A 25,135-nucleotide genomic window follows, 5' to 3' on the forward strand; every position below is an offset into this window, starting at 1 on the left:
ACAGTATAACAATTGAAATTTATATTTATCTCGAATAAGACAATTCACCCCTGGAGAGGCTAAGGGTAGAATTTTTTGTATAATGTTAATAGGGTAAAAAAAACTTTAAAAACGTTAGGAATTCTTTAAGAACATAGATCCACGAATATTTAGTTTATAAAATATTTTAATCCCACTTTCGAAGAAATTACTAAACAATAAAAAACATTTATTTTTAATTAAATAATACTAATCAAACGACGTTCAATTTGAATTTTTATTAATTCTGAACGAAGATTGAATTCTCCCGTTCTCGTAAACGTTCGAAATAAATTAAATCGACTATCAAATTTAGAATAAAAATTGAATAAATTCTGGAAGATTACGAGCAGTAAATTAGTAAGAAAATGAAAAGTAAGAGGGAAAATGATAAAGAACACGACTACCAAAAGTTCTAAAAAATTAGGGAGGTGCCAGTTTGTTGGGTTTTTGGTTCTCCAGCGGGCCCCAGGGTTTCGTAAACAATTCGTGATAGCGCGACGCACTTTAACCGGATCGATCCGTGAAGTCGTCGGTGTACCGCTCGAAAACCAGTTCGTTCTTTCCTTTGTTCCCTACAAGGGGTCGGCTAACTCTTCGCGGATAGAGAGTAAAAGTACCGTCTATTCAGGTACCCTGTCGTCAGCAACTATTCACACAAAGTGGGATCACCAAATTTTACATATTCTTTCGAAACGTTGAGGGCGTTTCTGAAGAGCTCTTTCCAACGTTTCCACGAAAAAAGATCCACGGTTCTCTTCAATTTCGTAAAACCCTCGAACCCCCAAAACCGTTTTACAAACGTCTAAGCATGCTTAGACGCATCATCAACAGCTGATACTCATCTAAAAATTTTCAAATATTTTTTAAAATTGATATTGTATATTTAAACAATTCTTTTATTTATACGTCTGACAGGATTGGTAAAAGATCCATTATCTGATGAACAATAGAGCCACATGTTTTGTTCAATTTGGAAATCAATTTAACAGTAACGCGTAAATGCTACAGTTTTTAAAAGATCGAAACGAGGTGTTTGCTTCGATCTTTTTCCCCCCGAGTTTTGGCAATTAGAATTCGTTTTTTTCCGTGGGGAATTTTGTCAGAAAAATTGTATCGTTTGGCTACCTGTGGCCACGGCCAGGGTTTCTCGACCCGTTCGACGGCCGACGTTAAATCTTTGATACATTATTCGCCGAGGCGCTACCGCGTCGTAAAACGTCCGCGAAAATATCTCCCTTTTCCTCGTTTATTATCGTACCCGGTAACCAGTCGTAATTAAGAACTTTTTAATTGCCCGGCGCGTTAATAACTTACGGAGACGAGGCAATTCCATCGAAAATGTATTACTGAAACCGAGTGTATCTCTGGGATCCGGAGTGCTATTATTTTTGTAGCGTTTCCAGAGAGTATCCTCTTTTGTCAACTACGCGACGCACCCATAAACAATTCGAATTTTTCTTTCATTACTACTTATATATTTACTTTCTTGAAGAGTCCAATAAATTTCTGATCGGTTTTCGAATGTGTCTAATTGGATTTCAAATTAATATTTAATAAATATTTTCTACATTTTATTTATACACTTCTATATTCTCTCGTCTCAATTTACTAGTTGAAATTTGTTGGTTTTTCTACAGATTTTAAACATTACTTTAAACAATAAAAAACTTGTTCTCCATCTCCTCCAATAATGAAACCACATTTGTGCAACATAAATATTTTTAAAATAATAATTATTTTCTTCGCGTGTTGGAAAGCAACCTTGTTGCCCTCACAGAGGGAATAATGTGGAACGAAAAGAGGGTCGTTTCGTTGCAGTTCCTTAAACCTAATTGGCATTCTTCGATCGAGGGAATATTCGACCGAATTTTTCCGTTTCTTCGATCGTTTTGGAGAATCTGTGCAATTCGCGGATTAACGTACGACGCATTTCAGCGCGATTCAACGTACGCCGCGTTTTGCATTAAGTATCGTGTAACGAGCTTACCGGAATCTCGCGTTCAATTGAATTTTATGGAGTACCGTGTAGCGGGATCGAATCAACGAGTACTTAAGAATGAAAAAAACGTCGAAACGCATTAAATATTCCGAGTAATCGAGCAGCGAGGAACAAATTTATATTCACCTTTTAATTGTCGCAATTTTGTTCAAATTTTCACGATTATAAAAGAAGAATGTTACAAAGAAAAGTCGAATGGATTCGATGAATAATATAAAGAATTTAATTATATTATTGGGCAAGATTTCACCTACGCTTGTTTCAGACTTCCTACCTCCTGTCGATTTCGTAATAATCGAACACGCCCGATAAACATTATCGTTTTCGCTCGCTACGAAATAAATAATATAGAATGTTGTAATAGAGAGATAGCGGTGAATTGCGTCACGTGGAGGCATTTACGATTCACAACGGTACTAGGGGAACTGTTGAAGAAACTTGTAGTTTCACTGGGTTGCTTTTATCGATCAACGTGATACGCCAGCGAAATCGAAACATACAGGGTGAACAGCTGGAAACGATTTCTCGACTTTTTACCCCAACGTTGAACTAAATAAATTTGGACGATTCCAAATGGAACATTCGTTATTTATACACGAAATTCTTCGACGCCTCAATAAGTTAAATATTATGAAAATAAATAATTCAAATTTTCATCAGTGACATTCAAGTAATTAAAAACTATATATGTGTGTGTGTGGAATCGTGGAACTATACATATGTAATGTTCCGATCATGTTTAAGATCCTCGTGGTATGATAAATAATATCACGTACTCGTGAGAGCGGCCGATAATGGTTGGCCAGTGAACTCACGTATACGTGACATCGGCCGTCAAAGTGTTGACGATTATTTTGAAACACGATATCGTCCACTCGTCAAATAACATTGAGAAACAATGTCGAATGCCAAGTGAATGATACAAAATGGCGAGAAATACGTATCGTCGAAAAAATTGAGAAACAAAACGTGTCTTTTGCGGTCTGAAAATCACACACGTGAGATTTGAGAACACCTGCAGCGGAGGGAAAAGACACCGGGTCGATATTTTCCACGCTGCGTCGTCCATCCGTTCTTGCATGCAGCAGGAGAGGGGGGAGAAAGGTGTCGCGTTTACGCAACGAAATTGAAACGAAGGGCAAAGTTGAGGCTCCGTAAGAAGAGTCGCCGATGAAACGAGGGAAGAAATTGCGGCGAGGTGTGTCGTACAAATGTTACAGCATCCACGGAGCTATAATTCGACCCATCGATGACGCGATCGATCTCCTTGCATTGATTAGATTTGCTAGCCCGATGCAACAGTTGCCCTTTTACGACGTCCCCTTTGGGGCCTTGACCTTTTTCGAAATCTAAATTCGTGCTCGTCGACCCTCGTATCGGGGATTATTTTAACACCCAGTTTACTGAAAAGTACATTTTTTTTCTTAAAACATAGACTAAGGAATAATATTAAAAACTGGGTTCAAAAATTCTAGACGAAAAGCAGTTATTTAAGATTTGGAATAGAGACGTATATGAAATTAAATAGATTCATGCTAAATTAACTAACCAGTCAATTTTTTTAAAACACATAGAATACAGAATAATTCTAAAAATTGAGCTTCAATAATTCGAGACAAAAAGCAGTTATTTAAGATTTGGAATAGAATCGTATATGAAATTAAAAAGATTCATGCTAAATTTACTAACCAGTCAATTTTGTTTAAAAAACATAGAATACAGAATAATTCTAAAAATTGAGCTCCAAAAATTCGAGACGATTATTCAAGATTTGAAATATAGTCACGTATGAAAATTAAATAGATTTAATCGACCCCGATATCCTGGACTCTTTTTATACCAAATTTAATGACCAGTAAATTTTGTTTAAAAACATTGAACACAGAATAATATTAAAAATTGAGTTCGAAAGATTCGAGACGTAAAGCAAGGATCGTTTAAGACAGAGCGGCGCACGAAATGGTCGTGATGAAACCGAGCGTGAAAAATATCGAGGCGTTCGAATTCGTCGAAGGAAAGCACAATGGACGTGACGTGTAAAGTACTCGTTGTTTGTCTGAATAAAAAGAGAGGCGCACCGTGCATCGGCGACGGCCCGATACAACGAGAGGCTCGAGAGATCGAAGTTACGTGATCGGAAAACCGAGGTCCCGTTTTCCGTGTCTCGAAAGCGAAATGCTCCCTACGAAGGGAAGCACGCGGGATAGGAGTTACCGGGGAGCCCGGGATTTCAACCGGAAGCAGTGGATGTAAGCTGCTACAAAAGAATCGTCTACGACGATTTATCTTTCGACATTCTAAAGATCTCCGGGCATACGTGACGCGGGTGCAGATCGTGAAAATTAATAGAGAAAAGAAAATTTTTAACATTTGACAACCCTCTGTTTAACATATTTACTGTCAGATCGAAACCTGGATCGTACTCTGGAAGACTGAAATTCTAATTTCTAGTTTACCGAATTTTTTACTAAAAAATTAATTTTAGATTGTAAATTACATAACATAAAATTTATTTTAGTACTTATTATTGTAACGTTGCTAAAATTCATAAATCTTATCCAAATTTATTTCAACTTGAGAATTAATTTTTCTAGTTTTATAATGGAAAATTCAGTCACTCCAATATGGCTGACGAAAACAGTTCAAAGTGTTAAGGAAAAGGATTTTTAAAACGATTAAATTTTACATTAATATTAATAAACCTTTTTCTATTTTAATTAATACACATATTATAAATAAACCTAACATGGTTAAATTTTTATCAAATTTCCCAATCTGTTCTCAAATATGGTACCTAAATATTGTAAATATTTTTAAACACGATTAAAACTCTGCAAGATAATTTTGAAGCCTCTTTCACTTCCACTTTCTCACTTTCGTCCACAAAATTCTGCCCGAAACCCTCGTTCGATCGTCACGCGTTTACAAGATGGAACGAGACAACCCGTGCACACGGACGATTACAAATTCAGAAAACGGAAGTCGGTTCGTGCATCGAAGGAACGATAAATTCCATCGAGGGGACTCCTTTATCGTCGGCTCGACTCCCAGAGTCAGATCTAATCTGCAAGTCTAATGCACTTTGGCGCAGCGCTGACAGATTCGCCCAAAGTATTTCTCGCGATAAGGATCTACGACGGGACAGCATACCGGGAGATCTTCTTCAGCGCCCAAACGGGTAGACGCCTAACGTTAATTGCGAGCTCGGGGCGCCGCGATAAAATAATTACTCCCAGATATTTCGCCAATTAACGCTTTTTACGCCTCCTCACCGACATTCCTCGCGATTCGCGCCGCGTACGAATGAAGACGTCAACGAAGAATAATAATCGTCGCCTGTTGCGTAAAATCGCCGCGCAAACCGATCGTCTGCTCTCGCGATCTAAGCGCGATGAAGGCCAAAAACAGTCCGTAACATTAATCGGAACAATATTAGTATATTATTGTTAATTTACTTGGATTTAAAATTTAATCTTCATTTATTTGCAATTTTCAATAATTACTGATCGATAGAATTTTTTTATAATATACAGCGCTGTCCCAGATTTCATTTACTTATTTGCTATTTTTATTTCAGTAATTCCTGATCGATAGAATTTTTTTATAATATACAAGACTGTCCCAGATTTCAGCTTAATTTTCTTAGCGTATTTATAAAAAAAAAATTGTCTTCTATATCCTATCTTTTTTATTTTTTTGTTGTAACTAAAAAATGAAATTTGTATAGTCGTGTCGCTTTTATAACGTTTATGTGTACAGTACAGAGCCCAGCATGGGTTAATACGAACAATGACAGAAGGGTTAAGCGTCGCCAGTTAAAACTGTGTCTGAAAAAAGGAACCGATCGAAATCAACGACCTCGTTCCGCGGGACGAATTCGCCCGGACAAAACGCAGTCGTGCACCGGGTTATCAAACGGTCGAAAATTACAGTGAATGAAAATTACAGGGCCTCGACGGGAACAAAACGAAATCTACTTACGACGATTCTGTTGGGGGTGACGTCCAAGGGTCGTGCTCCGAGGACAGGGGTGGCAGGCGCGCTACCCCTCCGACAGGCCTTCTCGTAGGACGTATCTGAAACATATAAAAACGTTTGCAATTTAGCACCGAGTAATTCGACGAGTGGGCGTTTCCGGCCGTGAATGGAGGGGGAAAGCAAAGGGTAACGCTAATTATTGTATTTCGTTTCGAGCACGGTCAGGCAATTTCGTCGCTGAACAGGTAAACCGACACTCTCATTCGATATCGTTCTTTATTCTTCACCCCCTCCCAAAATAATAGTTATTAAAAAATTTATATTTTTATACGAATATTCTCATCGTTAGTTTTTAAAGTGGGAATGGAAGATTTACTTTAGGATTATTTTGTTAATTTTTCGTGACTGTACATTTGTTATTATAGTTCTTAGATCCACTTTCTAAGTTTCTTTTTTTTAGGGTTTTCATTTTATCAGAGAATTTTAAGAATGATATCAATAATGTAACTAAGCCTCTGACTCAACTCTGACTGATTTTATAATTGATAAAAATAATTATCGATACACATTTCAGCTGTTTAAAATAATTCCCAATATTTTGCATCAATTTTAAGTTTCTAAGTAATTTTAATATCTAAGTTTCTTTTATTTTTGGCTTTCCATTTCATTACACAACTTTAAGAACCATATCAATAATGTAACTAAGCCTCTGACTCAACTCTGACTGATTTTATAATTGATAAAAATAATTATCGATACACATTTCAGCTGTTTAAAATAATTCCCAATATTTTGCATGAATTTTAAGTTTCTAAGTAATCTTAATTTCTAAGTTTCTTTTATTTTTGGCTTTCCATTTCATTACAGAACTTTAAGAACCATATCAATAATGTAACTAAGCCTCTGACTCAACTCTGATTTTATAATTAATAAAGTCAATCAATGATATATATTTCAGCTGTTTAAAATAATTCCCAATATTTTTCATCAATTTTCACGTTAAATGCAAGCCGTGAAATATTATTAAATTGCACAAGTATGACGTCTCTATTGTTTATGAACAAAAAGTAAATTAGCAAAGTAGATGGACGTTTTCTTCGATTTCTACCTGCTGCTTTTTAATCACAAATCATTGTTAAGCACCAGGAACGCGTAACAGCGGGTATCGGGTTACGAGCACTCGTCGTAACAATTGCTTCCTCTGTTCACGGACAAACCGGGGTAAAATGAAACTGACCGTCGCGCTACCTGCGCGCGCTCTCCCCGCTTTATTGTGAACGTTTCCATCCCATTTTCGCTGGAACGCATTATGGGGGGCCTGAATGGGCCTACGTCGTCGCACAATGGCGCCTCGTCGTCGTTATTGAAATCAGAAGGTTCCAGCGTTGCCCGAGCTACGCTGCGACCGAGTTCGAACCACGCGAAAACGGAAGTCCTTTTTAATCGCGGGTACAGATCTGACCGTTCGCTTTCCTCTTCCCGGAATAATGGCGGCCGAGATCCTGTCGGGCAACTTCCTCGTTGACTAGATCGTTCGCAGGTGTGTGTCGATCGATAACCATCTTGTTTACTGAGATTCGTACTCGTGGGAAATAATAAATTAATTCGTGCTTGACGAAGTCGAAATTAAAAATTTTTCTTTTTTCACAGAAGGAAACCAATCTTTGTTTTTGGACAATTGGGAAATTAGGAATACCAACAATTTATCATGGAGCTTATTTTTACATTAAAATTCAAAAGTCTGGATTTATTTTCATTTTTAACATGTTGACTCTGCCTCAGACCAATCCTCCAAAATTTTTCATAATACTTATTTTTACATTAAAATTCGAGAGCCTAAATGTATTTCTTTTAACATCTAATCTCGAGAATTAAATTTTCCAGCATCACAGAAAACAAGCAATATTACACATTTTGATTTTCGAAAATATTTATCCAAGATTGCAGAAAAATATTTGCTATATTTCTTATTGTTTGTGGTTTATCCCTATCACTCTAAGATCTTTATTTAACAAGTATTCTTTAAATCAATATCAAATGGTACATTTTTAAGAATTTTGTTCCATGATTCATCATCAGATATACTACCTTCAGTACATATTTCTTTTTCATTTTCTCTAAATAAAATTGAAATTAAAATATAATTATCACAGAATATACAATCCGCGACAAAATGATAGGACACCTCGATTTTTTGAGTTTTTCAAAATCAATGATACATTCAAATACTTTGTATACAGGTATGTAAACTCAAACCAAAGGTATGTGGACCCTGTAAAAATTTATCTGACCATAAAATATCTCCCAAGTATAACATAAAATTTTCAAACACAGCAAATCGTGATACGAAGGGGTGAAACGCGTCGAAGAGGAGGTTTAATTTCGAAATGGACGTTGAAACAATAAGTGTCAGGTTCTAAGTGTTTCAAAGCGAGCTACGATCAATTTAAAAGCCATTCTCGAGACGTATGTGCCTTGGGCGCGATTCTTTCCATTTAATCCGAACCAACTACTCGACACGAGCGACTTCGAACGAGTGCCACGCTCGAAACCTCCACTCCTCTCTTCTCTCTTTCTCTCTCCCACCAGTCGAGTTTCCGGAAACGGAAGAAGGAGGAGGAAGAACGAAAGCAGCCCTGTAATTAACGCCCTTGCGAGGGTCCCAACGGGGCCCGGACCTTTCTCTCCGGGGCCTCTCTGTTTACGGTCAGCGGTTTAAACGCTTCTCCCCGCACAAGAGTCTCGAGTTACTTGGGCCTTTCTTCTCCCCCCCTCCTCCTAGAACTTTTGACCCGGACCGGGACAATGAGATTTCGTGCGTTTCGTACCGCTAACGATCCGCTCGTTGGGGTTTCCCCGGCTGTTTAATCGTATTTGCGTTTATAGATTTCGAGGTGGGTCCTGTGATTGGTTCAATCAGGGATTCTCAATCCGGGGACCTAGGGCCCCCCATGTTGCATTTCTTGGGGCGAAGAAAAACGAGAACAGTAAGAAATGAGGTACCAAAAATATTATAATTATGTTACAGTGATAAATAACGAATAATGGTATCGAAGCTTGCATACTGTTGAATAAAAATTGTTTGTCACGAAAATGCCACATTTCCTGTTCGCTAAAATATTTTTTAACTCGACACGTAGAAAAATAAATACCACTTTTGAAAAGTAAACAATGAGGATAACTGTTATCTAGATAAAAATTTCTAGTAAGGAATAAAAGATGTTGAATAAAAAAATTTGGCCTACTTTTGTTTCTGTTTAGACTCTAGAAAAAATCTCCATTTCACAAAGTATACCAGTGCAACCAAAACGAGGGAAAAACCACCCCAAAATGAGGCATAATTACAGGACGATACTGGATCTCAAAAGGGCCATCGATAGGAGGAAATCGGAGCCAGTCCCCGCTGTCAAAATATGTAATACAATATTGACAGACCGTGGCGGAGTCAAAATACGTAACAGGTGTCCGTGTACACTGGGTGGCCATAATATATCAATGTCATCCGACGCTCGTCGGATTGCAGCCTGAAACAAAGTCGACTAATGGCCGAGGCGATCGATCACGTGGACGATACCCGACATTAATTACGCAATTTTTGTAAACCCGAGCGGCTCGGGTTTAATTTAATAATAAAGCTTTTCGGCGTTGCGCAAGAAACGTTGCTTTTATTGCGATCGTTGTAATTGAACCTGACGATGGGAATTAATACGAGCTTAATGACAAATTAAATTAGCGATCACTGGATCGATATATTACGATAGCAATACCTATGCTTTGATTATATCGCGTTGATGAAATATTTCAGTCTGATTTAATTTCGTAGATACGAGATTTAACGCCACTATCAAACGATATTTAATTCCAACTTAAAAATGCGAAATAAGTTGAATCGCTCTGTATATGGAATCAACGAGGACCACGACGCGTTTTACGATCAACTAAATCTCTTTTCTTCGACTTTTATTACGTGCTCCCGCAAGCGACAGTTTGTTGATAACGTTCGAAGTTAATTTATGACCAGAGTCTCATTTTTTAGGAAAATCTGTAAAACTCAGTTTATTTATCTTTTCACTAGACGAGTTAATTTTTTAAGAAATATCAATCTGAAGGAAACACATCGAAAGTTTAGTTATCTTAACTTACTGTGTTTCCGAACGTATAAACTTTACGAAGTAAAAGAAGAATTTATGATTTTCATCCGAGACACGAGGAATCCCTTAATGACCTTCTTTTTGCAGTTTCTTCGATCCTGATTACTCCATCGTCGCGATCGTAAAGTTTCACTGCCAGCATGCGAATCCTGAATTTTTACGGCGTTGTAAAGTTGCGACATCGTAAAACAACCTTTGGAAACGAGTCGTCAGAATGTTCTCGAAATATGAGACGCTAAAAATGGCGGGGAAGACCGCCGTAAACCGCGAGTCAGTAATTTATTTTAATTTATCGCGTCCGATGATGATTCAATTAAACTGTTTCGAACTTTTACTTTGCAAAATTTTGCGTTTCGTGCAACTGCAAAATTAATTTCCGTCACCCTCGTTTTTGCAAACATTTAAAAATTGTTCGCAGGAGAAAATTTCTTGTAGGAGAACCACTGGCTTCGCGACCTAATCGAAAACACACGCCGTTTAGAGTGCAATAATCTGTTTATCTCGCTCGATATCGCGCGATTGAACCGGCTGGATCGCCACCTGGGAAGCTTTTGTAAAATCACGTAACACTTCCGAGGCAAAGAAACGGGAAAGAAAAGTCCTCGGTTGCGTCTCGAAAGTCCAGTCGTCAACGGGACGGAAAAACTGGTCCCAGAACTGGTCGCGTCTACCACAAAACACGAATGGCGAATGGACGACGCACGTGTCGCGACTGAATGGCCGCTTTCTTTGCCTGGGCGACCTGTGACACGATTTCAATGGACTTCGACAAAGGAACAGTGCACAAAAGAGACGCGGGCGACTTCTTGAAACTGCCAGCAAGGAGCCAAAGATGACATTTCTTGGTAAATCCGCGGCCAGAGATTAGACAGTTCCAGCTTGCACGCTTTTAGACCCCTTTAAATCCGAGGAGCCAATTTACAGGGAGTTTCCACAACAGGAAAGGAATTCTGAACGTGATTGGAAGTGTTTAAAATAATTTAATATTTTGTAGCTATTTAAATGATTAAATCTTCCAATTAATTGTTCAAAATAATTCTCCAAGGCCACAGAAAATTTCACTGATGCAACGTGTTGGGAACCCTTTTCCCCCCCAACGTAAAAAGAAGTATATTTTAAATTAATTGCTTCCTGGTAGTACTTACAAATAATAAAGGGCCTACAGTATCGAGAGAGCAAATTCGCGATATTTCAACGAACAAGAAATTTTTTTAAACGAAACGCGGAAGAGGGAGGCTCGAGTACCCGGTTATTGACACAGGGGTTGATGAAAAAGAAGACGAAAAGGCATACGCGGATACTCCTCCAGCGACAGACACACACACACACAGCCCCACGCCCTCGCGAGGCTAGAAAACACATCGTCGTTGCGAATCGCCCATGAATAGCTAATTGGCCCTGCAGAAAGGGCACCTTTTCCATCGCTATGGATGCACGGGATCTGCAGCTGCAGACGCGGTGCCCCGTGCAGCGAGAAAACGCATCTTTTGTGCGTGGCTCGAGTGCACGGAGGCCAGTGCACAATGAGACCTCTCGCTCGGACCGCTGGCCGTCGAAGTGAATTGAAATTGAAACGAAATGAAACGTAGCACCCCCGTACACCGTTCAACCCCTTTTTTTAGCCGTTTAGTTTAACGACGCGACCACGTGACGCGAGAGAGTCACGAGTTATTAACGATTCTCGATCGTCGTCGATCGCGACACAGAGCTCGAGTCAACTCCCCGGAAATCGATCCGCGTCAGCGTTACGATTCCGTTTCAGGCACAATGGACCAGCAAAGGGTGCGATTGTTGGCATTCCTCGGCGGGCCATTAACGGGGCGTGCACCAGCCTCGAACAATCGACGATATTTTTAACGAAATCGAAACGGCTGGTGGTCGCCGATTGATACGTCTTGGTCGACGATAGTTCTGTCGCGGGGGTTGTCGAGGGTCAGGGGATCAATTTGCGACCGTTGCTGAGCCCCAGCTGCGTATTTTTATTAACATACGTACGGGTACTTCCGTAATTTTAGGTTTGGTTCATTGGAGCCTCCGTTCGGGTACAAGAAAATTTACGAAATTACATTTAATGTTCAGGTTTTGGGGGTAAATTGAATAAGAGGATACAGCAAATCTTGAATAGCTGCGAGAAATACGAGTATTAATTTTCGATTCTTGGGGGGCTTTGTATCACAATGTGAAACTTATTTTTTATTAATGGGACCTTTACTAATATGTTTGAGACCAAACACGGTTATAACTTTCATCAGATTTGCGTATTCAACGAGTGCGTATTTAACCGTATTTAACACGATTTTGTACTCTATTTGAAATAGGTTGAAGACAAAGTATATCGTGTTTGGTCTCATTTTAACCGGAAAACTGTCACAAATACATTGGTGAAAGTTTCGTTTAAAAAAACACGAAAATAAAAAAGTTTCATTTTTGCACTATGCATGCATTGTCTCGCCCGGATCAGGTTGCGCTACTCGACGTTGAGCTTCGAATATGTCAGAGGGGGATCCCTCTCAATAGTAAGGATGGCTACCGTTTACCTATCCAGTCAAAAATGACTCGCAGTTATCTAAGAACTGCTGCATATGGAATACTACACTGTCTACTCATGGAACATTGAAAAATGATAGCGTAAATAATGATGCAGAAGAAAAAGGGGAGGCTTATCGAAGATAGGATGGATGGATTAGCTGATGGTGTCTGCATATGTTAGACAACATAATTTTACCGTTTCGTACATCAGGAAATTCCTCGGAAACCCGACGCCATAAATCAAGAAAAACTGGTTTCCCTAATATGTATGTAACAATTCATACATAATTTTCAAATCCTGTTGGAGATTTTGATTACCACGATTAAATTGTTTTTATTCTTGACAATATACATAGACCCTAATTGATCACTGTCGATACCAAGAGATGTCGTGAAACTAACATCAACAAATATTAAATATTTCAAAATCCTGACTAACTTTTATTCTACCCCCATTAATTGGACACAGTGAAACTTGAGTATAAAAGTCGATGCAATAATTTGCTGTAATTTAACAAAAACAGTTCTCCATTTTGGTGCACGCAATGGAAGATGAATCGAGGAATATAAATTTCGTTAAAAATCACCCGGTGTCAGGATCGACGTTAGGGTAATTTTGCATAATCCCAGCCATTGCAGCGATCAGTTTAATTCTCTATGGCGGCCGTGGAACGAAGCAGAGGCCGGATTGGAATCGCGGGGACCATTCAACGGTCAACAATGCGCGATTGTGCCGGTCGCAAGGTCGACCTCTTGCATTCCGTTGCATGACGTAATGGCCGCCGCTAGACGCTACCGATGCCCATTGGGGATTTTCGGTTTGGAGAATCGGGAGCACTCGCTCGAGCGTTTGCAGACCACCCAACCGGGAGATTCGTTCTTGACAAACTGGCTACCGCGACTCTGGCTGTTCCGAGCACCGAGAGCGTTCGTCACGCAACAGTGACCGCTTTACCGTTAATTTACGCTTGAAAATTTTCTATTAACGAAGCCCAAGTATACTGCTCCGCGATATCGGGTGTACTTTCGCGGCCTGCATCGATATTGGTACGTGGTGAATTCTTTTTCGCGACCTCCTTTGGTCACCAAACGTTCTCCAACCGAGGACCTCCATTTTGGTGAACACTTTGTCGCAAGAAAGGCATTTATAGATTGGTAATTTATAGACAGACGAATTAATTAATACTGTAACTAAAGAATACAAAATCCATAGAGTATCATGCTTAAATTTTGCAAAATTTTGTTTATAACCAATTTTGAATTGTTTTCGTTGGACTCTCTATGAGATATAATATGCAACATGGAATTAAATAAGAAAGATATTTTTGTAATAAATGATCAAAAATGTAGTCGAATGAAGGAATTCATGTTCGTGGGGTCACCAAAATGTTCTCCAACCGAGGACCTCCATTTTGGTGAACACATTATCGCAAGAATTTTAGGCATTTATAGACAGACGAATTAATTAATACTGTAACTAAAGAATACAAAATCCATAAAATATCATGCTTAAATTTTGCAAAATTTTTTTATAACCAATTTCGAATTGTTTTCGTTGGACTCTCCATGGGACATATTATGCAACACAGAATTAAATAAGAAAGATAAACTCATGTTCGTATCTCAGATGGAGACCTCGTCTAAAACAATTTTTAAAAAATCAAGGAATTTGCAAACAACGTGGACAAAAGAAAATTTTAATACAAACCGACGCCATCTAAATTTCGAATCATGGAATGTAGTCGAAGAACTATTATTTTTAATTTGTCATTTATAAGTATTGCACAAAGTGTTTCGTGGCACATTTTTGCGTCGCCTTTCGCGACTCCGCGCAGGTGCAAGGAAGAATGCACCGTTTACAGCAACATTGTTCGGTCCCAGCCGACAAAGCTGACCCTTAAACGCAACCATACTCGAGCACCGACGGTCCTGCAATTGCGTGTACTCTGACAGATAAGATCACGATGCAAAGCTGGTTGGCTGGCCGTGACAAGAAGCGGTCGCGAATTTACGAGCCCGACGTTCCTCCCCGCCACTGTCTTTAAGCTCGGCGCACAACGGAAGCGAGCGTAGAGCGCATCCCCGATCCTTTCGTGCAGAAATAACAGCGAAAGTGGATCTCTCAAACTTGTTCCCGAGTATTTTTCACGCGTCGACTGTCGTGGAACTGGTCGAATAACCGTGGAGTAACTGGTAGATAAAATCACTGGGATTAGTACCTCTTACGAGGCACACACGGATTTCTAAAACGATTCGTTTCAATGAAAATTGATGAAATGAATTAATATTGGGAAATACTAATATACCGAAAGTCCAGGAATCGTTCAGATAAATCGGTTTCTTGTGTAAAATGTAAATACTGTGAGATACGAACAGAGAAGTTTTGAGAAACTGATGTATTAACAGCTTTATTCAGATTTTTAGTTAAAAATAGTTCCGTGTACGACTACGCATAATGTACAATGATATCCCGAAAGTTCAGTGTGTCAATAGCCAATGGGCGATCTCGGGATAGATACGTCCTTGCGTGGATCATTTCAAACGTCGTGTTTAAACGAACAAGCCATTAACTCGATGAACATTTCCTACGTAAAGCGTTGTATGCGATTTACGAGGCGCATGAAGCTCGATAGTCTAGATTTTCTATGAGAACTTGGCTCACAAATGGAGCACTGGAAAATATTTCTATTTTTCTTTTTTTATCGACTGATATTCGTATTGGAGGGGTGAAAACTACCATCCCACACGAGGTATACGAGTAGGAAAAAAAAAATTTTCAAATCGTTCTAAAAAATATATTTTTGGTTGCAAGGGTCGACTACAATCATTTTTGGTGAATAGACATACCCCCGAAATCCTACGCAGTCTTGAGAAAAAAATTCAAGAAGGTGGACAAATTTTTAGGCGAAATTAAAAAATTTCAAATCGTTCTGGAAAAATTATTTTCGGTTACTGGGGTCAACTACAATCATTTTTGGTCAATAGACATATCCCCGAAATCCTACGGACTTTCAAGAAAAAAATTCTTTACTGAAAATCTAATGTGAGGCCAGAAATGTTTGCCCGAATTTTCATGCGAATCTTTAAAACATCATAACTTCTGAACAAATTGGAGGATTTTAATGTTTAAAAAGGCAAACGACGCGTATTTTAATGGAGAATATGTAGAAATTACAAAAATATTGGAAAAGTTGTTCCTTGACCCCGTAAAGTAAGAAAAACCCCCTAAAAATGGTCCAATTTTCAAACAGCCGTAACTCCTACAATAGTGAATATATTTCAATGAAACTTTTTTCTGAAGTAGAGCTCACGGGTACCTGCAAAAAAGTATTAGACAACTTTTCTGTAGGGCCTCAAACAAAATGACTAAAAAACAAATTCTTAAGAAAAATCGACAGGGCGTACTGATATATTATTTAGAACATATATAAAAAAATTTGTCAAAGTAAAGTAACGAAATTAAAATCGAAATATATTAATACAATAAGACCATAAAAAAAAAGAATATATTTTGAATAATTTTGCCTCTGGTTCATATCACTGACAAAACTTAAAACAAACAAAAATGGCGTCTACTGATATTTCTTTGCCCGTTTAAAGGAATCTAATGCTAAAGTTTGTAACTATAATTTAGTTACACATTGTAGAGTCTTCCCTAGGTAGATTCTAAGTGGATACGCAACGGTGGAAACCCTTTTTACTTACCCCGTGTCTGAATACGACTATCATTATCATACACCTACCGATTCGATGCATTTAGACGCGAACGACGATACTACGTATGTTGCAAAGTAACAAGCGGCCGCAGCATCGGTGCTTTATCATCATCTTCGCGTAGCCGACATTATTATAAAGTCAACCACGGCCGAGATAAGCGTTTCCTGGGTGCTAGAAGCACGATTGGCCGTGTTGATAACGACGCACCTTTAAAAGTACCCTATTGAATCTACACTCTGGCCCTCTAAGACGCGTTTCGTTGGTCGTCGAACTAGTAAACATCGACAGACTTTCTACGATTCTTCTTTTTCCAAAAACCATCACCCCAATTTCCATACTGGCAATTTGACGTCATCGTATGAATTTTCCTTTCTGTCCAATTGTAGAGAATTAATTTTCTGTGAATTATTAAACGAATAAAAAATAGAAATGAGAGTATAAAGACAAAAAATTTTAAAAAGATTTAATTGTGCGTGAGGGGTGTTTATATAAATTCGTATGTTAAAAAATTAGAACAGAGTTTACTTTTATCAGAATAAATTGGAATAAAATTTTGCGATACGAAAGACGCTAAGAGGAACGCTTGAAATTTCTCCAACCCCTCTCCTCACCGAGAGTTTGCTGTTTTTTTTTCTCTGTTTTATTCGCGTAGACTGAAATTATTCCGAACAAGCGAAATTTAATTCGCGGAATCCGAAAATCCTGCGGGAAGATTTTCCTTCCACATTCCACGGGGCGTTTGGCGAACGTCCAAGAATTTCTCCCCGCCAGATGAGGGAGTTCTTCAGGGGACAATGCACCACCAGAGGAACGCTCCAGTCTCTCGCGCAATTTCTTTTAATAGATCATTCAAAGGCTGCGTCGAGCGAAATTAAAGAAAATTCTGACTTTTCTCGACGAGCCACTCGGAGGGGAAAAAATTACCAAATTTGATTAGTTTTGTTAAATAACATTCCGAGTATTATTTCGTGTTACTTAATTCCAAAATTATTTCCCTCAGAATTAAAAAAATTATTGTATGCGTTGAGCAATGGGAGGAATTATTTAACTTGTAATAAAAATAAAAAAATTCTAATCCCTCTATAATTATTTCCCTCAGAATTAAAAAAATTATTGTATGCATTGAGCAATGGGAGGAATTATTTAACTTGTAATTAAAATAAAAAAATTCTAATCCCTCCATAAATATAACGTATTTTACTTATTCAAATAATTATTAAATTAGGAATTAATAAAGTGATGTAATTTTTTATGAGTAACTTTGAAAATTCAATTCCTTGTATATAATTAAAGTTTTCTCTAAATTCTACTGAATAGGATTTTGACAAATTAAAATATTTATCGAATTATTACGATGCAATGGTAACCAAGAATGAAATGATCTGTCTAATTCTGTGTTTATTTATTTCTAGCAGGCTTAACTGTTCCGGAGTAACGGTCACCATGAAAGCTTCCGACGAGTGGAAGATGAAGTTGGCAAGAAATTTGTGTGAGAACATAGAGTATAACAAGATAAGTACTCCTCAAATCACTTCGTGCCGTAAGACAACCCTTCCACCCTTTCTCGTGACTGGTTCCCACAGCAGAAAAAACAACGAGTTATGCAACGAACGGAAATACTTGGGTCTGGACCCGAAGCGAAGTCATTCGAGGCCAGTGTTGGGTTACTGCCCTGTAAATTGATCGACGCGTAAGGGCACAACGGGGGTAGGATATAGTTTTACATGGAAAAGATTCTGTATCAAAGTAATTAAAAAAAAGGGGGGGTTCGAGAAAAATTTCTTCGTGCAATATTTCGTGAAAAGAATTTTTAACTATTTTCTTTGCAATAAATGCAAATTTAAATTCGTGTTATATCACTGGAAAATTTACGAATATTAATTCGCAATTTGAGCAAATAAAAATAAAATTCTGCATTATGAAATATTCAAAAATGTAACTTTTCAGTTATCTATAGAATCACTGCTTCCTTCGAACGTAATATTCTTCTCTAACAAAAAAAAACCCAGTAATTTTTCAGCAAGTACCTTTGCAGACTCATGATGCAATTTTTATCGAGCAAACGACACACACAAATTTAATTACCCTTCACATTTCGTTCCACGCTCGGAAAAATAACGAGAGTGGACACGAAGCAATTGAACACGGAATGAAACTAGAAACGACAGTGTGTTATTTCGTTCCCAAAGCGCGTCCTTGAATCGTGAAAGACAACAAGCGGCAAATCTGAAAGGCTTAGAAATCCCCGTAATTAGATCACAGATCACAGATCACAGATTTCGTTACTCGTGGACTCTTTTTTACGCTTTGCAACGGTGCCCGACAGCGGGCTAGATCATCTGGATCAAAGACGTCCCGATGACTGCTTGTAAACCACGACTTTTTTATGGCGTGCCTTTCACACGATGTTACGTGGCTATTTCTACCAGAAGCCTGGAACAGAGCGTTGAAAACGAGAGGCACGATACGATGGGGAACGATATCGAGCCACGGTGATGAAAACACCATATGACGATGAAAAACGAAACTCTATTTTTAGACAATTGGAAACACGTTAAAATTCCAGAGTCTAGATTTATTTTCCTTAACACATAATCTTGAGAATTAACTTTTTTAGCATCTCAGTGAAAAAATAAAGAGAATAGTTTCCGGAAAAAATTCGTAAGAAAGTCTGGAGCGAGTCGACGAAACCGACAAGTGTATTTGGCAAGATTAAAAATCGAAAAAAAAAAAACGTGAACCACTGACGACCGACTCGACTGGTTTTCATTGAAGTCGACCGCTAACCGGTACGATTCATGGGGACTCACACGCCATTAACCCCCGGGATGGCTGTTAACGCGTCCAAAAAGGACGCACGGGGTGGGTTGATTTAATTTATGGCTTTATTATATACTGGACCGGGCGTTCACAATGCGTTGGATCATTAGCAACGACGAGAATGAAACGCGGACTCAATCCTTTTTTTTCCCCTGCTCCCTTTTTCATTTTCTACGAAGCTGCATCCACCGTGAAACATTGTTAAATTCGTCCTATCCCGCAACACTGTTCCAAAAGGCGTCGTGCAAAATGTACGGTGGCCGAGTCGCACCAGCGATTTTATATCTCGTGGCGAATCGGCACGAGGGTAGTTTTATGCGAAACTGCCGGGAGAATTTGATGGCGTCGATAGAACGCGAAACGAAACGAAACTTGTTAGAACTGCGAATGTTTACACGGTGGGAATTAATTTCGAGCTCGATTCATTCGATGTTTGGATCGATCGTTAATTACGTTGGTATTTAAATGGCCGTTTAATTGGATGCACGTAGCTGCAGTTCGAGAACATTAACTGCGCGGGATATACGTTTCCATTCGCGAAATCGGATGCAAGTGTAACGTAATATAATAGGGGAATAAAAACACTTTTTATATTCCATGTTTAACGTGTTCACTGTCTGTGACCCGTATATGGGTCATATCGCCATGCTATTGGATACCCTGCTGAGAGACCGGACAGTGAACGTGTTAATCATCGTTAACCAGGGATATTTATTGTATTTTTTATAAACTTATCTATGGAACAATTATTTCGAGAATAATAGTTGATTAACACTGAAACTACCGGCACTTCATGTATGATTAGGTGGCTAGAAATTACACAAACATTCCATAATTTATAGTCCAGTTTCATCGCACATTAGTCGTATGATCGATAGGAATTGCTAAAACTTCTTTGGGTATGCAGCGTCAAAGTAAATTTAAAAATAAACATAGAAGATAGCAAAAATTATAGTAGTTGGTATAGTCATAGGATAGGGGATAAAATGCCCTTTAAAATGAGCGTTTGTACGAGTCGATAGCTTTATTAGTTCCGGAGATATAGCGATTTTAATTTCAAGTCGATTCGGTGGCTAGTTTCGGAGATACGGGGGTCCGAAGTGTTTGTTTACGTTTCATTGTGATCAATGAATTCGCGCGCGCGAAAATAGTAAACAGTGCGTAGTAAATTCTTGGAAATACTACGCCCGAAACTAGGTCACGAGAGTCACGTCTCACGTGCGACAAAGAGGTCCAGCACGACGCGTCAGACGGAGACAGAGATAGTCAAATTAAGAAAAATACCCTTTTACATAAATTGCGATATCTCGAAAACGGAAAGTCCGATCGTCAAAAACCAAAAGCCATTTGAAAGAGGAATGTTCACCGCCGCTAACAATGGTTTAATTATGGCAAAAACGCTAGTAGTTTCGGAACTACACGCGTCCAAAGTTTTCGTATTTTTAATACCCGTTAATAAGCTATTATACGCGAGCCGGACAGTGAGGCAGTCGAATTAAAAAAAATTATCTTTTACATAAATTACGATATCTCGAAAACGGAGAGTCCGATCGTCAAAAACCAAAAGCCACTTTAAAGAGGAAGGTTTGCCGCCGCTAACAATGGCTTAATAATGGAGAAAATATTAATAGTTTCGAAACTGCACGTAATTAAAGTTTTAGTAATTTCAGTACGCGTTAGTGGCCTGGTTTAACACGGGAAGCGCCATAAGAGAATTTTTTTAAAATTACCTATTTACATAAATTACGATATCTCGAAAACGGAAAGTCCGATCGACAAAAACCAAAAGCCACTTTAAAGGGGAGACCTTGCCGCTTCTAACAATGGCTTGATTATGGATAAAACAGTAGCAATTTTGGAACTGCACGCGTCTAAAGTTTTATTATTTTTAACACTTCATTAGAACACTTTTTCGGTACGATTGCGTACGAGGCTCTGTACTGCCACTAATTTTGACTATTTCTCGTTGTAAAAATTTGTGAATATTACTGAAAGAGTAATAAATACATATACGCAACAACAATGCAAGAACTTTCATAGTTCCTTTATAAAAAAAATACCAAAGACAACATAAAAAAAAACGCGTTTTACAGTAGAAGACGAAGTTTAAAAAACGGTGTCATTTGACCGGTCGTGGTAGGCTCTAGTGTCAAATATATAAGTTTCTTTCTATAATCATACAATTAATTTTATAATATAGATTTTATCAGGAACATTATTATAAAAAATTATGAATATTCAACCACTGCAATGATCATACAAAATAAAATTTGATTGCACGTGACCGGTCGTAGTAGGCTCTAGTATCAAATCTATAATTTACTTTCTATAATCATACAATTAAATTTATAATACAGATTTTATCAGGAACATTATTATACAAAATTATGAATATTCAAACACCAGAATGATCATATTAAATGAAATTTGATTGCATTCAGTGAAGTCACGTATACGTGACAGCGGCTGTTAACGCGTCGGAACAATTCGAAGCCGACGAAAAGCGAGCAAAATAGCATCCCGTGACCGAGTATCGAGTCCTTTCATCCCCTTCTGTCCCGTCACTCCCCCAACCCCGTCGTTGGATTCGACTTCTCGACGTTTCATCGGTCGTTGCACCGGTTATATTCGCAAAGCGACGCCCCCCCCCCTCTCCCCCTCCCTCTGTCGATTTTTCTGCACGCGTCAACGGAGTCCATCGAAAAGCTATCGCGTCACGGGCAACTCGTGCGTTCGGGGTTGGTTTTTAAGGGCGTTTCCAGCTGTCCGTTCCATTGTCCGCGCGCGGAATTATTTATAGGCGAAGGATGACCAAACGGAATTTATGCCGGCGAAACACGTACGCGCCGGTACAGGCGACGCCTGCATTGTGGAGGACGACATAAACGTCCGTCGTCGCGTCGCGCGTGCTTCCTTCGCCAGCAATCGGACGAGAGTTGTCCGCGGGGATGAAAAGCGTGAATCCCGGGACCAAACCGGCCGAACGAACCCGTCTCAACCCAAGAATCAACGATCGATAGTCCGACATTCATTAAAAAATTAATCGAATCGTACGGTACGTTAAAATTCGATTAACGAAAGTTGGTTTCTTAATTTTTGTCGGTGAGTGTATTCGTTGGTAATTGCGGTCTGAGGATCGTACGTAATCTTGCGTAATTTTCTCTGATGCGAATAATATATAAAGCAGGCTGGTAGGCCAGGACCACGTAGACGGAAGTGACATAAACTGACCGGGAAAAATGCGATAGTGCGTAACCGCCTCTCTGGGTATGATTAATGTCAGATTAATGTTGCACTTAAATGGAAACGTTCGGAAACATAGCACGTCTGACAACGATGAAAGACTTCTAGAAACTATATAAAATTTTCCGAGTTTTAATATTACTATTTTATTCTGATCGTGGACTAATTTCTAATTTGTATCATTTTGGCACTCACGAGAAGAATTTTATTTTATGGTAACTGATAAAAAATAATGGGTGCATATATTGTTTTTTTTTAAGAAACAATTTAACCCTTAAGTGGATTATTGGGGCCACAAGTTTAAACTAATAATTGTTATTTGAAAATTTATGCAATCCTCCATTAGTTCATGATTTTTTAAATAAATAAAATTAAAGGAAAGTTGATTCCCATTTACCAATTTGGTAAAAATCGAAATTAAGTAAAATAATTCAGTTGAGATTCAGAGCCCACTTGAGGGTTAAGGGATGAAACTAGAGCAGAGTTTGATAAATAAAACACTGTATTACTTTTCATCAAACACTAACCAGAATTTTGTTAGAAGAAGCCTATTCTACTCCACAGTTTTAGAATTTAAAGAAAATTAACTGTGGAGGGTAGTTTCATCCCTTAATCTTGGATTATCGCCCACAATATTTTCCACAAATTTATCTCCAATACCAGTGTAACTATGCTCAGTACACAAACAGAAACATATCGTTTCATTTTGTACCCTAATAAAATATCAATCGCCTAGAAAAATTGTGTTGTGTACACTCTGATCGAAACGATTTTTCCGCCACAATGGATCTGCTTTTTCCCCCACAAAATATGCCACTATTTATCGAACTGATCGCAAACGATTGGTCTCGGGCAGTTTTTCCGCGTTGTTTCGAATTCCACCAACCGGACGTTGTTCGAACAAACCTATGTATATTTGCGTCGTCTTTGGGCGAGGCGTGAACCAGGTCACGCGGATCTGACCATTGTGAGGGCAGAACCATAAATTCACGACCGTCCTTTCCGACAAATCCGTTTAAGCCATTAGAAATCGCTCCTCCAGGTATATACCGACGCATACGCGATTGTGTGCGGAACGAAGGGACGCGTAACGCAAAAGTCATTTATCAAGCGTACGTCAAACAAAATTACGCGATAACTTTCCCGAAATCGAAATCCGAGCGCCTTTTGCGAAACGATCGACCCAATAAATGGCGCGGCGTGAAATCACGGACGCCATTATGCAATTCGAAATTCGTTTGGTAACCGCAATAACATCAAACAAATGATATGAAATATTGAATATACTTTTCTTGTTCTCTGACAACGGTAGAAAATTAATTTATTTAATCTGAATGAAAATACAATTTTTTTTTTATTCTTTGGAAATTGATACTATAATTGGACGAATTATAAGCACAATTCATTGATAAATAAATTAAAGTTTCGTCTGGTTTTTTCACAATAAATTACTTGTCTTGTTATTGACATCAATTTTATGTAAGTTGAATAATTTTTAAACTCATTATACTACTTAATACTAAATAATAATACTTATTAAATACTAAATATATTTTTTTTGTTCTCTGACAACAATAGGAAATTAATTTATTTAATCTAAATGAAAATACAATTTTTTTTTTATTCTTTGGAAATTGATACTATAATTGGACGAATTATAAACACACTATAAAATATATTCATTGATAAATAGATTAAAGTTTTGTCTGGTTCTCTCAATAAACTACTTGTCTCGTTATTGACATCAATTTTATGTAAGTTGATTAATTTTTTAACTTATTACGCTATTTAATTTGTTCTAAATTATTTGCTGATGCTTCAAGAGGCTAAGAAAAATTACACTTTACACGAATATAAAAAATATGAGATATTTCGAAGATAATTTAATTTAAATCCTGAAAATGAAGAATTTGATTATGATTTAAAAACTTCGAGAAGAAATGGATTACTTACGATGTATTTCGAACGCATACGATTGTTTTCTTAACGACAGGGACGAAATAAGCACATTCCGCGACAATCGTTGGCTACATTCGTCGCGTATCGCGATTCTGGATCACGGGCGTTCCGGTGCATACGTATGCATATTAACCCGACGCATTAGCACGTTATGCACTTTCGAATTCTAATCGAGGAAACGAGAAAAACTCGTTCGCAGAAACGCGTACGTGGTCCCGGAACTTTCTTCGACCGAATCAACTTGGTACATAAATAACACCCTCGTGATTTATGGTCGTAGGTGCAGTTGCAATTCCCATTTTTTCAACGGTACAATTCCTAGTATATATCGACGATTATAATACATTTCACCATAAAAATCCACAAAGAACGCACGACCTCGGGACTCACCTGAAACAGAAAAATAAAGAAAATATTTAATAAAAAATTATATTACTGTTAGATAATTTTATCTTGCAATTTATTATAAAATAAAGAGAATGTTTAGTGAAAAATTTCGTATTACTGTTACGTGATTTTATCTTGCAATTTATTAAAAAATAAAGAAAATATTTAGTACAAAATTTCGTATTACTGTTACATGATTTTATCTTGCAATTTATTATAAAATAAAGAGAATGTTTAGTGAAAAATTGCGTGTTACTGTTACATGATTTTATCTTGGAATTTATTATAAAATAAAGAGAATGTTTAGTGAAAAATTGCGTGTTACTGTTAC

The 25,135-nt window shown here is 38.0% G+C and overlaps 1 protein-coding gene across 4 annotated transcripts in view; it reads right to left on the bottom strand.

The window, feature by feature from the left end:
* LOC122398513 (ras GTPase-activating protein raskol) overlaps window positions 1-25,135 on the bottom strand; it is a 190,878-nt gene that overhangs the window by 24,854 nt on the left and 140,889 nt on the right. For all 4 annotated transcript variants that reach the window (XM_043398448.1, XM_043398446.1, XM_043398447.1 and 1 more), the window contains one exon: window positions 6,002-6,096. In XM_043398448.1, coding sequence (XP_043254383.1) covers window positions 6,002-6,096 — 95 coding nt within the window. The remainder of the gene's footprint in view (window positions 1-6,001; window positions 6,097-25,135) is intronic.

This window comes from Colletes gigas, unplaced genomic scaffold (genome assembly GCF_013123115.1).
Source record: "Colletes gigas isolate AHSC1104 unplaced genomic scaffold, ASM1312311v1 Colletes_gigas_Sc00011, whole genome shotgun sequence".
NCBI classification, from domain to species: domain Eukaryota; kingdom Metazoa; phylum Arthropoda; class Insecta; order Hymenoptera; family Colletidae; genus Colletes; species Colletes gigas.